General features: G+C 54.0%; 7 protein-coding genes across 7 annotated transcripts; 1 reads left to right on the forward strand and 6 right to left on the reverse strand.

Moving 5' to 3' along the window:
* Positions 1 to 794: 794 nt before the first annotated feature.
* Positions 795 to 1,124, reverse strand: Z517_09333 (uncharacterized protein; the record flags this gene model as incomplete). Its single annotated transcript, XM_013425243.1, has 1 exon — positions 795 to 1,124. One exon carries the CDS (start codon positions 1,122 to 1,124, stop codon positions 795 to 797), a length of 330 nt encoding a protein of 109 aa, XP_013280697.1.
* A 3,492-nt stretch (positions 1,125 to 4,616) lies between these two features.
* Z517_09334 (uncharacterized protein) lies at positions 4,617 to 5,182 on the reverse strand (the record flags this gene model as incomplete). The annotated part of the gene is made up of 2 exons (XM_013425244.1): positions 4,617 to 4,869; positions 4,932 to 5,182. 2 exons carry the CDS (start codon positions 5,180 to 5,182, stop codon positions 4,617 to 4,619), a joined length of 504 nt encoding a protein of 167 aa, XP_013280698.1.
* Positions 5,183 to 5,377: 195 nt separating this feature from the next.
* On the reverse strand, positions 5,378 to 6,896 carry Z517_09335 (uncharacterized protein; the record flags this gene model as incomplete). Its single annotated transcript, XM_013425245.1, has 2 exons — positions 5,378 to 5,738; positions 6,565 to 6,896. The coding sequence occupies 2 exons, from the start codon at positions 6,894 to 6,896 to the stop codon at positions 5,378 to 5,380; spliced, it is 693 nt and encodes a 230-aa protein (XP_013280699.1).
* A 761-nt stretch (positions 6,897 to 7,657) lies between these two features.
* Positions 7,658 to 7,972, forward strand: Z517_09336 (uncharacterized protein; the record flags this gene model as incomplete). Its single annotated transcript, XM_013425246.1, has 1 exon — positions 7,658 to 7,972. The coding sequence occupies one exon, from the start codon at positions 7,658 to 7,660 to the stop codon at positions 7,970 to 7,972; it is 315 nt and encodes a 104-aa protein (XP_013280700.1).
* Positions 7,973 to 11,245: 3,273 nt separating this feature from the next.
* Z517_09337 (uncharacterized protein) lies at positions 11,246 to 11,785 on the reverse strand (the record flags this gene model as incomplete). Its single annotated transcript, XM_013425247.1, has 1 exon — positions 11,246 to 11,785. One exon carries the CDS (start codon positions 11,783 to 11,785, stop codon positions 11,246 to 11,248), a length of 540 nt encoding a protein of 179 aa, XP_013280701.1.
* Positions 11,786 to 13,571: 1,786 nt separating this feature from the next.
* Positions 13,572 to 13,827, reverse strand: Z517_09338 (uncharacterized protein; the record flags this gene model as incomplete). Its single annotated transcript, XM_013425248.1, has 2 exons — positions 13,572 to 13,715; positions 13,738 to 13,827. The coding sequence occupies 2 exons, from the start codon at positions 13,825 to 13,827 to the stop codon at positions 13,572 to 13,574; spliced, it is 234 nt and encodes a 77-aa protein (XP_013280702.1).
* A 266-nt stretch (positions 13,828 to 14,093) lies between these two features.
* Positions 14,094 to 15,135, reverse strand: Z517_09339 (uncharacterized protein; the record flags this gene model as incomplete). Its single annotated transcript, XM_013425249.1, has 3 exons — positions 14,094 to 14,388; positions 14,515 to 14,779; positions 14,808 to 15,135. 3 exons carry the CDS (start codon positions 15,133 to 15,135, stop codon positions 14,094 to 14,096), a joined length of 888 nt encoding a protein of 295 aa, XP_013280703.1.
* Positions 15,136 to 15,682: the final 547 nt, after the last annotated feature.

The raw sequence follows: 15,682 nt of genomic DNA on the forward strand, positions 1-15,682 counted from the left end.
AAAACGCCCAAATACAGTATGCCAGGGTAAGCGGGCGCCGTTATGGTCCTAGGCTAGTACGAAGGATGCGGTGCTGAGCCATGGCGGTGGCGTTCTCCGACAATCATATTCAGGGTGGTGATGTCGGGCGCAAACCCGCCGACTTTCATTCAATCGAAGCACTTCAATTACCAGCTCAAGGTCAGTTTTGGTCCGCCCAACGATGCAACTGGGACAGTACCTATCTGTCTGTGACACAACCTCTGAAAAGCTATTGCAACGCAACCAATCTCTAAGCCTGAGATGGTAGCGAGCCTCAGCTCTGTTACCATGGCTTGACTCTCGCCAGACACGTGCCACGATTACAGGACTGCATGAAACTCAGCCTGCTGCGCTGTTGCCGAACATGTTTGCGGTGCCACATTGCAGCTCGTACGTTGATATGGTTCGCTTGATCGATTTGTTCATGTTGGCTGATCTTGACCACTCGAGACTTTTCGAGCAGATACCAATCTGGGAAGGCGTCTGCGATCTGGCCAGACCGAGTAGACTGAATGCGAATGAACTTTGGTATCCGTTGTTGCTGTTGGTGCTGGTATTGGTTCTGGTGTTGGTGCTGGTTGTAGTGGTGGTTGTAGTGGTGGTGGTCGTTGTTATCGTCGTTGTTCTGGTGGTCGTTCTGGTGGTCGTTGCTGTGGTGGTGGTGGCAGAGGCAGCCGTTGTCGTTATCCTTGTCGTTGTGTCGTCCGCCCGCTTCATGCGGCTAGTAGTAGCAAGGGTAGCCTGGGCCTCCCGACGCCGGTCACGCAGGAAGTTCATTCGTTTTCTGGTTGAGCCGGAGGATGTCGCAAGGGGAGGATATCGAGCTGATCCAGAGGCAGGCAATCCATGGGGAATTCCATGTCGAACCGACTTCGAATGCTCGCGATGAAGGTGCCGTCAGGATGGCGCCAGTACACCGCATTGGGATGGATGCCTTGGGCCTTCACGTCGTCGAGAACTCCAGCTCGATGCAGTTCGTACACTGCCGACAGGGCATAGTGAGCTTCCCGGGGGTTTTGTCCTGTTCTCCAGCCACCTCTCAAAGATGCGAGGATCGAACGAGCGGAGGCGGATGGCGATCTGAAATCCCAAGGCGTTGTCATACCAGCGCGTGGCTATCAGCCTCCGAACACTGTTCTCGTCCAGAAATCCGTAAACGGCATGGATGTCTTCAAAGTAGACAAGAGAGTCCTGTCTCGTTCTAGAGGCAGCCTCGAGTACTGAGACTCCATCTGAGACCCTCGTCCTGTCTAGGCGCGTGCAACACTGTGAGGTCTCCTTGATCCAAGAGCTGAAGTTCAGACGACGCTGGGAGGATCCACCCATCGAGGACGATGATTGCAGGTTTTGGTCTCGCCCCGTGGATGACTCGAATGATGGTATCAGTGATGCTAGACAACAACACCAACAGCAACAGTAAGGCGTCTGTCGTTTTGACGGGGAGAGAGGAGCCCAGACGGAATTCCTGTGCCTTGTGGTTGGCCGCTCCACAAACGACGCAGGGGGGATTGTCGAGGTTTGCTCCTCAAATGTGAAAACGCATGTGATCCGAATCAGGCTTCATACGCATGTGTCGGTGTCGGGTGGTCGTACGATGTTTGGGGTACTGCCGCCACCTCCTCCATCTTGCTCAAATGATGATACCGTAGTCCAGTACTCTGAAGTCAAGGCTCTCGGTCGCATTCACTCTGACCGTGGAGATCCGAAGGTCACCACGGCAAGCTGTGACGGTGTCCAAATCCTGCGAGTAATGGAGCCGATTTCTGGTGACCAGTAGTAAACGTAGATCACTCTGGAACCACTCTTAGTCCCTGCGAAAGAACGATCATCTGGAATGAGAGACATGTTTTGTTGGGAAAGCAGCGCTTGAGTCTCGACTCCTTGAAGTAACTGCCAGTGGTGCGTAGAGATGGTAGATTTGGTGAAGAGGGATCTGACCTTTTGCAATGCTGTGTTGGGAATGGCCATCTTGGATGAGTACAACGTGCTGGCCAGTGGAAAATTTTCCATTTTTGGCCAAAACTGTGTAGACAGCCATGACTGCTTCGGGGCACAGTCATCCTTCTGCCTCGATGTCTCCCATGTTTCCACCTCCTCGCTGTGAGCATGTGCATGCTAACCAGGTATAAGTGTTTGTAGAGGCCAAAGGGCCTTATGCACTGTCGATGGATTGTCAATAGCTTTGGCAATGTCCGCCACCATCAAATGCGTCCGACCGTCTCCACGTCTGCACTCTCCAGGCCGAGTAGGAGTGCCGACGGCGTCATGTGTCCTTCACCGGTCAAAGCCAAACTGCCATAGATGGAAACGCGAATCTTATGGACTCGATGCAGGAGGCTGGCTGGTCAGCACTTTCGCTCGAAAAATCTGTCGGGCAGAGAGAAAAAGAGGAGATAAACAAAGGAGCGAGGTGTTGTCAGACAACTCGCTCCGCCGAACCGCGCGTACTTTCTTGTCAGTCAAATCATCCTCGTAGGCGTGCTCAGAGGCCTCCATTGTTCCCGCTTTATCCCGCTTCTTGTTCTCCCAGACACAGACCAATCGATACACAATGGCCAGAACGGCAGTCCAAGATATGGCCGCGCTGAACCGACTCGGGGTCGTTCGCGTTGTGGCTCTTAGGTGTACACCGCCCCTAACGTATAGTGTCTCTTGGCTCTTGAGTGTACACCACCCCTATGTATAGTGTCTCCTGGCTCTTGGGTGTACACCGTCTCCAACGTAGAGTGCCCCCTGGGCTCAGACGCTCCTGCGGACTTACACCAGGATCACTAGTTGCCCGACAGCGAGAAGCTGTGGCCTCGGAGACCCTCTTTCACCTACCCCCGTGGATAGACCACGGTTGCGGAATGATACAGGAGAGAAAGAAGATGGTGAGGCTGAGCGAGTATTTATGTTGCACTATTAGGAAGGTTAGCCGAATAATTTCCACTCTGCGGCACAACAACAAACTGGTGATTCCTTACCTAATCAATCATTCAGTCATTCCACTTACAGATTGTTGGTGAGAGATGGGTGCTGTAAGGTGATTGATTACAGGACCAGACCGAGGGATGCAGCAGAAGGATAAGCCATTTGGCAAGCTCTGGTAAAATTTAATCGTTGAACTTCTTTCTCCCTTGTAAGTTATCCTAGTCTCGAATCTGCTGGTGGTTGGGGTGAGTTTGTGGTATGCGGCGCCACTGAGACAGTATACCAAGGACCACGGCGTCTTCTCATTCGCGTCGGGCCCTTCAATCGTTATGTCTCTGATAGCACAAGGCCACCTCGGAGCGAGGAACATGCAACGCGCACGCGATAAGAGCAGTGAGCGTCAAAAAAAGAAGCGGTTCTCGACAGGGTGAAGGAGAATTTCGGAAATGCGGTTTGCGCACGGGCGATACTTGAAATGGTCGCCATCTCAACTTCCAGATACATCCGGGGGACTTTGGGGAAAAATCTGAGCTTCTGGCCTGGAGGTTCTTTTCTGTGCCCATCGAGGTCATCTAGATGGAGTGACATTGTTTGAGATAGTACTCTAGCGTCAGAGCGCGCGAGGTCAGCGGTTGGGCTGTTACTGTGGCGCCATTTTCTATCACTTCTTAGAAATGGTTCATTTGAGCGTTCCTGACTTCGACTACAGTGGCGTGTTGGTTCGAGCCCTGCAGAACGAAAAGGACATTTATCGCAGAATCGGCCCGCATGAAGGGATTACGCCTTGTCACAATGTCCGTCGATATTGGCGACACAATCCCGCCATCAAACGAAGGAATTGATCGTCAGGGCTTGATTTATCGCTGTCAAAAGTCAAGCTGTCCAAGTTGTTACCGAGACAAATCAGATGTCAGCTTCGCGTTTGTGGAGCCAATTGACTGAAGGATATCTGAGCGTCGTAAGGGCCAAATATGCTGCCCTTCGCGCCCTTCAGGCCGTCGCCCTGCGGGTCAACGACTGGTGCCGGTCATTCTGGCCAGTCTGGTGCGCTGGGAATGGGCGCGAGAACCTCGACGGGCCTCTTTGATGTGACAGTTGTCCAGCTCTCGTCAACCCACCCACGGTCATGGTGAGCAAGTGCCACGTTGCTGGCTTTGTGGTCAGCATGTACTTCTGCCATATCAAGAGAATGCTACTTTGCTAAGTCGTCCAAAGGTGTGAACACCGACAATTTCTTCCAGGTTGCCATCAAAATCCAACGCGGCGTTGATTGTTGATACAATTGACTCAATAACCAACCGTTGCGTAATTTCTACGATCTGAGGGTGGAAACGGAATCATCCGATGTCAGCGGTGGCTGCATCCTATTTCTAAGTTGGTCATTTCCTGATCACGATGCGAGCGGGTCGGCGACGCCTAACGCGCGGCCGCCATGGAGATGAAGGAGCTCTGCAATTGAATTGGCGATCCAGATCGCAGCGCAGGGGACGGACGTGTTCGACAAGTATACCGGCGCAGGGCTTCAATTGAGCGAGCTATCGGGCTCGAGGTTAGGTTCTTGATGGTTTCTTTGAAGGTCGGGCTCTCGTTCTTCCGCTCAGCCTGTAAAATCGCTGTACTCTCGACTGGGAATCGTGCTTGGAAAAGGCAACGACCGGATCCTGTGATTCAGGGTTAATCCATCAAGCACTTTGTCCCTGTGAAGCCGGCGTCCGAGCCCCTGGAGTCCGAGATATTTGGATCCAGATGTTCGATTTCTTTTCGATCAGAAGTCCTTCAGGCGGCGATTCAATAGTTTTAAGGCGAGCTACCACCTTTTCCACTCGCCTGGTACGAAAAACGTCGCAGCTGATGTCCTTGCCGGCCGCGACGCCGGCGAGATGGAGCGCATCGGCCTGTGGGATGACCGCGTTGTCGTACTGCGTCTGTCTCTCCCTCACCCGAAACGGATCAAACCTCACTGTAACGCAGTCTCCACCACAGCTGTGTTGGTTCACATTTTGAGGGTAGTAGGAGGAGTTTTGATGCTGGGGGGAGGATGAGTGAGCACAGCCTGGCTCATGGTCGTCGTGGTGTGACCCTGGGGTCGACGAATCTTCAGAAGGTTCGTGGATTGTAGGTGTCTGGTCAGAGGAGGCGGACCGCCGCCCATCTCTTGCGTTCTCTCTTGCATCAGATCCATAGTCCGACAGGCTGTCTCAATGACATTTGGATTGTTCTTGTCTCGTAGACAGGTGCTCATGGCCATGATGAAGGTTCCACGCACCATGAGTTTGTTTTGTACATCATCGGGTCGTGGATACGAGCGATTTCTTGTGGGCGACCAACAAATACCATCTCTCTCTCCATCTCAAGTCTTCTGAGCCGCGGCACGACTTCTTCTGATTGGGTAAACAGTATGCCTTGTCCTCCTTCTTCTTAGTGTGTAGTTCGACGGTCCACCCTATGCGTTCACCACACTAAACTGAGATAAGGGAGTGGCGCGGAGGGCAGCAATGAGAATGTCCGTAATCTCGTGGATCTGCTGTTCGAGTGTACTCCTACTATCCAGCCGCGCCTCCGAGTATTCCGTGTTTGTAGCTTTATTAATACCACAGGTGTCCATCCAGAAGTATTCTAGGTTGTCATTCTTCGCTTGTCCGCCGCGGAACCGGATCTTCGCAAAGCAAGCATTATTCATAAACGATTTATGTTGTAGATCATCATGAATAACCTGGTCACTGTCGTCTGCCCAAGTATGCGGGAGGATGGCGTAGGGAGGGATGTCATCTTGAAGATCTCCAGCCAGGCAGAGCTCGCGAGTCCTGATCGTCGGATTTCAGCAGCTGCATACTGTCGGGCGCGCTCTGGTGGCCACGTGGGAGTACCTGTGCGGCCTGGCGAGTACACCGTGTCTTTCACGGCTCAAAGGAACTCGAATGCTCGTTGTGGCCCGCTGTGGGATGCCACTCTATTAAACTGAACTGGTGAAGAGGGGCGGTCGTGGCAGTGGCAACGACGGTGAGGTAACGGCGAAGTTGGTTGGGAAAGTAGGCGCGGTAAGGGCAGGACAGTAAAAGGCGGCTGCAGGAGGAGTGACCCTGCGATCATATAGACGCATTGTGAAGAATGGCCGATCATGCAGAGGGTGCACGTCCAGAGGGCGCATGTGGCCGGTGCAAGAAATCGTGGTGGCTGCGCAAAGGGCAGCCATGGAGTTGAGGCTGAAACGTGTGGCGCGGGAGTGGTCATTAAGATAAATAACAGCACAGCAAAGGAACTCCCTTCGAATGACAGACTGTGAGAGCTGCAATTCTGCGTAACCACTGAATCGGACAGCTCATCCCCAACCGTAGCAATGCCGCCGCGATGTTGTTATTTTGTTCGAGCGAAGCGATCCGGCCTGTCCTCGGCTCTTGCCGGAGGCTCACTTTATCGCATGCGGGCCATTGACGAGGTCGGCAATGCACCACTACACACACTACCGGCAGAGCCAGTCCATTTCATTGCGTAAGGATACACGTTACTAGTCATGATGTGTATGCCTGCATCAGATGGTTGTAGTCCCACTGCACCCCCAAATTCGAAAGCGACTACATTCGTCATCGCTCTCGCCAGGATTGATGATGTACATGTTGACGAGTTGTTGACCTGTGTTTCCGATAGATTGAGTAGCTCGCCGCACCGGCAATGTTGACGATGCTCCGCGGCGCCGTGGGCAACCCCGTCATCGCCTTCACCTCTTCACGATTCTGCTTTCTCTGTTCCAGTACCACAGCACCAGGACCACGATGTAGGTCACGCCGACGAGTCCGGCCGCGCCGCGGTAGCCTTTTCCGCCACCGGGGCTGTTGTTGCCCGGCACAATGCCTGTCGCGCCGTTGACGATAGCCGCAGCCGTCAATAGTCGTCCCAGCCAGATGTGGACGCGACGGGTCAACCAGTCCCCGCCTCCCTGTGATGGGGGAATGGAGTTTTGACATGGTCGTGTCGAGTTTTACAATTGAGCACGGCGTCGGTCGAGGGTGTGGTGTATTATTATCAGGTATTACACGCATGGGCATGAGCTTACGATAGAAGAATAGATCGAGGGATGGAGGGATGGATGGGATAGACCCAGGGTTTGACGATTGATGATTCCGCCGCCGCCACCGCTATGGCCGTCTTTGTCTGAAATGGATCCTGAGCAGATATGAGATGCAGTTCACGGATGAGACGGTTCTACCGGGAAAGAAGTTTGACTTTGAACCTCGTACTGAGGGAAGAAGAAACCTCTTCAATACGCTCGTATTGTAATTCGCCCGTCGATCCCATCCGTACGTACCCAGTAGTGATAAGCCCCTCCCTCCCCGTCTAACTTCCGTCGCTTTTTCGAGTGTCTCCACGCACGAGACCTGTGAGAATGATTTTCAAAGTCTCCTGATGTCGGACGCCGAGATATGATACTTCTACCACACGGGCATCAAAGATTGGCACAATTGTCTGGGGGTGGTCGCCGAAAACATGGAACCTGCAGGTCCTTTCTGGAAGTCCCAAGGGCAGCGAATTCTCATACCGTAAATCACACCATCGCAGGGTTGAAAGCAGATCAGAGAAGCCTGGGGCCGCGCACGCTGGGGCCTGCCTGGAGACGACTTTTCGCAGCAAGGGCATTTTTGGTGAGCAGGGTGGATTGGGATGAGAACGGATCGAAAGACAACCTCCTCAGTGATGAATCCAGCCGCGTCGTTCCTGTAGCCTTGCCATGACAGCTGCGAAGAGTTTCGCTAATCGCAGCAACCCCACGCTGGCGCAGGTTATCGAACTCTCCCTCCACGAAAACCTTCTCAAAGAGCGGTCCGACATACAACAACAATGTGAGAGCGGAGGATCTAGCAGGTCCCATGGTCGAACTGGCAAACAGCCCAGCATACGCAGAGCGCAGTCCCGCGAGACCGAGATCAGAAACCCCAAAACCCACCGAGAAGAGCTCTACAAGGTCAAAAGAGAGCGAGAACACACCGCCTTCATCGAACATGCTAGCGCTGCAGTCATGGATGGGGAGAGACACAAAGCATGAGGAAAGAAGGGCATGAAGAGACGCAGCGGCGTGAGTGTGTTTGCGTATAACAGATAGAAAAAACTAGGCAGGATGCCACGCCTCTTGGTGACATGACAAACGGGGCTTCACCTTCGATGCCAACATCCTACTCCTTTCGTGAACCCAGGCGGTACCCAGGTGGACTTGAGTTGCTCCCCATCCAGGCCGTTAGATACAACCTCTGACCAGAAACACTGCTGCGAAGACCCTTTACCGGCTTCCCGCACAATAGGTCACATACCTCATCAGTGTCGTGATGCCAGACGATGACGAATCTAGTAGCGATGAGGCTACTGGATACTCTCCGGTGCCCATGGTCCTAGATGGCATGGATGGTGAGTGACGGAGCTGAAGGCGTGACCAGATTTGTGGCAAAGGTCGACCAACCATGCTGGTTGATCAGATTTTCTCCAAGACACGTAGGTATGGTAGGCGGATCAACACATCGCCAGTTGAGCTCAAAAGCATCCAAGTCTCTGTCTCCAAGTAATCTTGACTGTGCCAACCTGCTTCATTGTCGTTGGTCGCCGGAAAACGACTGCTCTTCGTGAAGGTACCGAGAAGCAAACGGTTGTTCCTTGTGCCCTCCTTCACTGCCTCTTTCAGAACTTCCCAATGTCATCTCTGTTCGGGTCGCATGAGGTCGACCATAGGTGATGTTCTCGGCTATGGTCCCAGAAAACAAGACGGGTTCCTGTGACACGATAACAATCCGTCAGATTATATGGCGTCAGAAAGTAGACTGGGACTTACCAATGTGCTGGTGTGTCAGGTGAGGGTATTCGTCGACTATACCTTTCTCTGGGTGCCACCTTGTCCTTGATACCTAGCACAGCGCGCTGCGGTCACCCTGATGGCATTAATTGGGGTTCGGAGTACCTTGTAGCCAACGCCCGGCTCCAGCCACGTTCAATCCCGCCATTGGTACTCGGCTAGGCAACAAATCGAGCCAAAAGACTTGTGGTTGCGTCTCTGCGCTTGGTTCAGCTCGTATACAGGGGTCTTGATTGTTGGTAATGATCGTTTTCTGCCATCCCAGCTGCTGTCTTGTATGGCCGCGTGGTTTTTGACACTCTGGAGATCTCATCGAAGTCGGAATCGTGGTTTGTTCCTCACCGAGCGCGCGCTTGTGTCTTTTTCTTCTCGTAACTACAGTCGTGGCGGTACACCTCAACATCTAGACCCATGTTCTCATGACGGCCAACATCGCCCGGACGTTCAGTCTGATTGTCTCATCGGGCGATTCGGCGTTCATGAGAATCCTTTCAAAGGCCGCCACAAGTCAATGTGCCCTCAAATCTCCTCGACGCTCCCCCTACAGCCCAGTGGCAATGGACCAAGTGTGGAAGAACCAAGCACCACCGATTTTGACATCTTCATGCCTCCATCTATGGCTAAGGAGAGTGGGCTTTCTCCCGATAAATAGGGTATTCGACGAGCGGGGTACTGCCCAGTGTATGTTGTTCTTCTCCAGTTTGTGTCTAGATAGGTTAGGTATGAGGTCGGGTAGGTATGGATTGGTGAACACACTCTGCGGAGACCGATCGAACTCTTTATTGAGCTGGATGAAAGGGCATTCTTGATGATCTGGAACGGAGTGTTCACGCCGCGGTGCAGGATGGTTCGCGCTTCAATCAATGTCGCGTGGTCGTCACCGGCCTAGGTGGCCAGGGCAAGCGCGAGATCAGCCTACAGCTGGCGCACCGCGTTCGATCATTGTAGGTCGTATCCGTTCCATCTCTCGTTCCGAGGATCAATGCTTCTGCCAGGAACCCGGAATGTCAGCCAGGTGCTTTTGTCTCGTATACATCCTATAATGCACCAGAGTCAGGAGGATTTGAGCATCAATATCTTTGTTGGGGCTGGTTGCACTTGGCGGCGGTTTTGTCGCGCACCTCCACGAATGGATCCATTCCGGCGTAGTAACTGTATTATTCCACTTTTGCGTAAGCTCACACTCTCCCGTCCGATCTCCAAGCTCGCAGAGTCCTCGTATTTTCTTGAAGCCCTGCTGTCATGAAGAATTGTGTTTCTGAGCTGACACCACTGACTCCGGCCAGACTCTGGGGGGTTTTCTGGATCGATTTCAGTACGCTGTTTTTGGCGGAGACCGCATTCCTCGACGTCGCTCACCGACTTTCAGACCTCTGCGTCGACGTGGGAGGAAGGCCAACAAGGGCTCGCCAATGCTCCACGCCGACCGGCAGCAATTCTTCAAGTCTGTCTTCTACTTCACGTGTTCTTGTCGACGCTGCTCACCGGACTCCCACAACAGCCCCCGCACGGTACGAGACTCGGACAAGGCCACCCAAGACATCGTCAACCTTCAGTGGCAGCTCTCCCGACCCAAACCGACCGCTGGCGTCAGGGAAGCCGAAACGCTCGTCGATCTCTACAAAGCGCAAAGCCGAGGGTTGGCAACCGTGACTGCTGGTGCTGGACAGTGCGGACTGCACACTGACGATCACCTTGTGCAGCACTTTCGTGATTGGATGCACCCTGTGCGGCACTCAGCTTTGCTGCGGCCTGGGCCAAAAGATCCGCTGCATGCCATCCTCCATGTCTTGCTCCACCTAGTAGAGATGTAGAGTCCCAGCCCCAGCCCCAATGATATAGTGTGGGAGTTTGAGTGACCACCACGGTGTCCCGGAAGATGTTCGATTCTGCGGTTGTCGATGATGATCTCGCAGGGTCTTTTCAGGTCTGTAACAAGCGCTAGAGGGAGCCCATTACTCGGATTTTCCTTCGTAAGTGGCACAGGGAGACTTGCCGAAGCCGAAACCCATATTCTTAGAACCCTAGTCGGGACATTGCTGATGGGCGGGGTCAGCTGAGCCTGCACGATGTGCAGCTAGCGAACTCAAATGCGCCATAGAGGGATTAGGCGCATGAGGGGGCCGAAACGGGTTCTCTTCGAGAGTGTAGAAGTGGCCGCGAAGATCGAGGGTTCAGAGGCTCATCGGGGCACTCTCGAGGCGCCGAGGCAGATATTGATGGAGTCGGAATGGAGAATTGGAGGGACCCTGATTCGGACGATCCTGACGTCGATTACCAGGCCTACTTCCCACCCGGCGCATCGGGCGTGGTGGTACTGATGTCGCGGAATGCGGAATACCAGGAGTACGCCACCTCCGAATACGTGGCTTGAGAAGGGCCTCCGACAGATGAGGCGACATCACGAAGAACATTCCATAGGTGGTGGTCGAGGTGAAAGCATTGTCCGGTAGCTAATGAGGCCTTCCGATTGGGGCGTTAGATAGTTAATAGATGAATCATCTCGGCTACACCTATTTTTGGGAGCTGCGGTACGGGTGGTTTTCGTTCCGCTCCACTGACGATATCTGATATTGTTGGCCCCGAGTGTTGCGGATGGGGGATGTGAGAGTAGGATCCATCAGCTTGCGGCTCCATCGGCGCGAGTAGAGGGGTGTGTCCAAGCGAGAAGTGGCGCAGTCCTGGGGGCTGTAGGTCACTGGGGTGAGGTCTCAGACGTGGCGAGTGTCCTGGAGTGGTGAGAGGCGTGAAATCGTAGAAGGCATTCCACACGGTATAACCAGTGGTCACCGTGGCTGCCCATTCATTAGGCCCTAGGTTGGACTTGGGCAGCCTGATGGCTGAGCCCGCCGGCAGCGTCAAGTATTGGCGAAGGACGCCATCCTCTATGCCACGGAGAGAGCTGGCACCGTCCCTGACTGGTCCATACACTATGTCGAGGCTCACGGGTGCTATGGCCCATTCGCCCTCGGTGAAACTCACCACCCCCTCACCAACTTGTACCACCTCATCAGTCATGTCCGAGTAAGGGACGACATTCTCCTTGGCCGTCGATGGAACTCTTATTGTAAGCCGCCGGTGTTGCTAACAACCATCGTCCTCTCTTGGACGACGATACACGAAAAGCGGCCATCCTGCTCCAATCACATCCTCTCGCCCTGATCCAGGCTGGACCATATGTAAAGCGAGGTCACTGTAGCCAGGCCGCTTACCCCCGAGCGTATCAGCGTCAACGGAAGCGACTCGAGTTCCGGCCGTCAGAGGCTCGGTCGCGGTATGGGGACGTGTACGCAACGTTCGAGGCGTCGGTGGAGATCTTACAAGCGAATCCAATGGAGTCGTCGCTAGATGCACGGGAGCTGCGCCACCCCTGGCCATACGCGGACTCAGTCAACCACCGTTACTCCTGTTTGAAGCGGCATGGAACGGAGTACAAAGCATACCGGTTGGCTCAATCACTGACGAGAATGAATTCGGACTGACAGCGTGGTATGTATCTCGCCTTCCCTCGCTTTTGGAAGTCGGTGGAGATGGGCGGGCTTCGTTCCGGCTCGTGGAGGGTGTCCATACGCTCAAGGCCTTTACATTGGTGTCGACTAACGTGGGACGACGGTCGCGTATCGATGCATCCCTTCGTGCATGCGTGGGCGCGCGACCGTCAGGACGAGCGGCAACATCATGTGTCATGGGTCGCGATGAAATATATTGTAGCTCGCGATGGAATCTGTCGTGGCTCGTCATAGAATGTTGCGTGGCCCGCGATGGATTGTATCTCGCCACGGAATGTACCATGGGTCGCAATGGAATGTGTTGTGGCTCGCTATAGAATGAGTCTCGCCATGGAATGTGGGTCGCGAGGAAATGTATCGTAGCTCGCCGTGGAAATGTGTCTCACGATGGAATGTATCATGGGTCGCGATGTAATGTGTCATGGCGTTGTTGCGGAGTGATGGCCACCTCTGGCGAGTGTACGCACGGCCACTGCAGCCTCACTTTCATCTGATCACGCAATTGGAGATGGGGTATGCGTTTGGATGCGAGAATCAGGTCGCGGTATGAAGTATATTGACGAGGTGTGCATAGCTGCTTCATGGTATGAGGGATGATTAGACGCTGTTCCAGCCGCTCGGCCGACTGTGTTTTCACTTCTGTTTCGACAGGGCCAGCGTTGATCGGCAGTAGATGGAAGTTTATGAGCTTGTTAGTCCTAACGTTCTGGACGTCGGCCAAGTTCGAGATGTGGTGCGGGTGCTGGAGGAGGTGGTGCAGATTCAAGGGCAGCCTCTAGTGGAGAATCATCCTGATCGACTGGCGTCGCAGCACAATCTCGCCATCGTGATGTGGGATTTAGGCCAGCATTCTGTAGCTTTGCGGATGATGAGGTATGTCGTGGAGATTCACAAGCGGGTGCTTGATTCCGATCATCCTAATTGCAGGACGTCCGAGAGATGGCTCAAGCGATGCGAGGACGAGAGGTCGCTCAACGAAGAATCTGTTGAATGATTTCCCAAGACACACCCCAACAATTGGATTGGTTCTCGCGTGAGAGTCTGCTGAGGGATCACGGTTACCACCACCGTTTGGCGGATGTTATATGCTATGCCCTAGAATTCACGCCTCCTTTGTGCCTCGACGATGTCGTCGTAGCGCATGACCTTGGGATTACCGACCACCGTGGGTCTGATAGATGTTCGAGACACTTTGTCGTTATTCTGCTCAAAGACCAACCGAATCTCTTCGCCCAAATTGGGCGTTCGGCGCAAAGTCTCTCGGCATCGTTGAATGCTTTTCAGAGACGAATTTGTCAGTCCTTGTCCAGAGTCCGGGTATGTTTCTCAACCATCTCTTGTAATGCCAGGCATCGGAGTTGCGCTTGGCGGCGCTCACGTTCATCTTCGTCATCATCACCGTCATCATCATCATCATCGTAGCCGCCTTGCGCACGGTTCTGGCCGTCATCACGTACACACGATTCCGGGACCTCTCGTTACCGAGATAAAGTCTGGTTTTTGCTTCGCCGTACCAACTCGAAGCCATATTTTTTGCATCGGGGAGTGCATCGTTGGCGGTCGGTAAAGAGAGGACCGCATCCTCCAGCAATTTCGAGAGGCTCGATTGGTGACTCTCTAGTGCCTCGGCAAGGCAGATTTGGGGGTGGACGCAGCCGTATCAGGTGTGACTGTTGGAGATGTCTCATGAAGCGCTCGCCGCGTCATTGGTGATTTGAGAAAATCTCGAGCCCCTGGCGACGACCAGGGGAAGCTTGCGGCCCAGCAGCTCGGAACCAGGGCCCCAGAGGATGGGCCCGAAAGCAAAGCCTAACACATCAAGCGTGATCCTCACGTACACCACCGGCCTGCTCATGACGTCCGCCGCCATGGGGCTGTTCTGGCTCTTGAACAGGTTCCAGACGGCTCATCGGTCTTGGTGACGTTGATGACGTTGATGACGTTGGTGACGCCGGTGCTGAGACGTCGCCGTCCAGGAAGATGACGCCGTGTCCAATCTTGTTTCTCACCTCGGTCACGCCCAGGTACGAGACCCTCACTGCGTGGGTTATGTAGTTGATGGCATCCTTGTAGTGGCTGTCGCACTCGGGCTGGGTTGTGATCATGTTCCGACTTTGCACGCGTCACAGAACGTGAACTCGAGGCTGTTCTTGACGTTGTTCCTGTTGGTCTTGACGTGGTTGTGCAGCCACACGTTGATGGGCGTGTTCGAGTGTCTGTTCGGGTTGTACTCCATACACGCAGCCAGTATCGGCGTCGTACCCTTGCAGATGACGCAGGCCTTGCTCAGCCGCTTGCTCATCTTTAGGAGCGGGATCATATGCGTGATCAGCGTGCTGGGTCTGGTAGTGGACGTGGGTTTGTCCGCGGTCATGATCATCATCGTCTACGTGCCGACGGTGTTGTTGAGGTACAGCTCGGTCAACGTGAACATGCACGACGGCGTGATGCTGACGACCGCCGGGTTCACGTTGGTGGTGACGTACTTGAGTCAACCCTGACCCTGGACGAGACCAGGCACGAGAGCTCACTCCTGTCGGCATTGACGATGTCACTGACGCCCTCCACGGACTTCGCGAGCAGGTCGTCCTTGGACTTGGTCGTATACACGAATTTGGTCCTGGGCATGTCCTTCAACACGCCGCCGTTTGTGTCCATGTTCAGCCAGCAGCTCCCGTCCCTGAGCTCGTCCACGAGCCCGCACATGCTCCGGGCCGAGTACGTCTTGCTGGGGGCGGTCACGGGTAGGCGGATGCGGACGTAGAGCGTCATGCGGCCGACTGCGTTTTCGGACCGCAATAAGACCAGTCTGCAGCCATCTTTCGACTCAGTTGTTGGGCTGTCAACTTGTCTTTCCATCCTGATTTCAATCCCGACTCACCATCCTTGGCATGCGGCGGCCTGCACCTCCTCAGGTCCGTCACTCGAGCTAGCTGCATTGGCGCATTCCGGCATTCGAAGCGCATATACATGTATTCAGAACACGTCTTCACGGATGTCTTCCTTGTTCTGTGCTTTCCTTGAAGGCGGACTCTAGTTACTGACAAGAACTGCGCTATGCTGAAGGCTTCCTGGGCTTTGGGGATTATGAATACTATCCTCTTCTTCTTCACCTTCGTGCTGGCACTCTTCCTCCAGGAATCTGGGCAGACAGAACCCGGGAACTGGCGGAAACACCCTGTCTCTGCGGTGCCCTTCCTTGAGACTGGCAAATTGACTTCCTCGTCCCGAATCCCTTTTCGCGATCGCACTATATCCGGTAGATCCCTCGGTGTCAGACGCAGATCGCCTGTGTTTCCAAATGTATCCTGTCCTTCCCCTGAAGCCAACAAGGCATTGAGCTTGGCATGTTGTGGATTGACTGGCTTTTGTTGTTGCTGAGAGGTCGGCTGTGGTCCTGACTGAG

Source organism: Fonsecaea pedrosoi, assembly GCF_000835455.1.
Source record: "Fonsecaea pedrosoi CBS 271.37 unplaced genomic scaffold supercont1.6, whole genome shotgun sequence".
Classification (NCBI taxonomy): domain Eukaryota; kingdom Fungi; phylum Ascomycota; class Eurotiomycetes; order Chaetothyriales; family Herpotrichiellaceae; genus Fonsecaea; species Fonsecaea pedrosoi.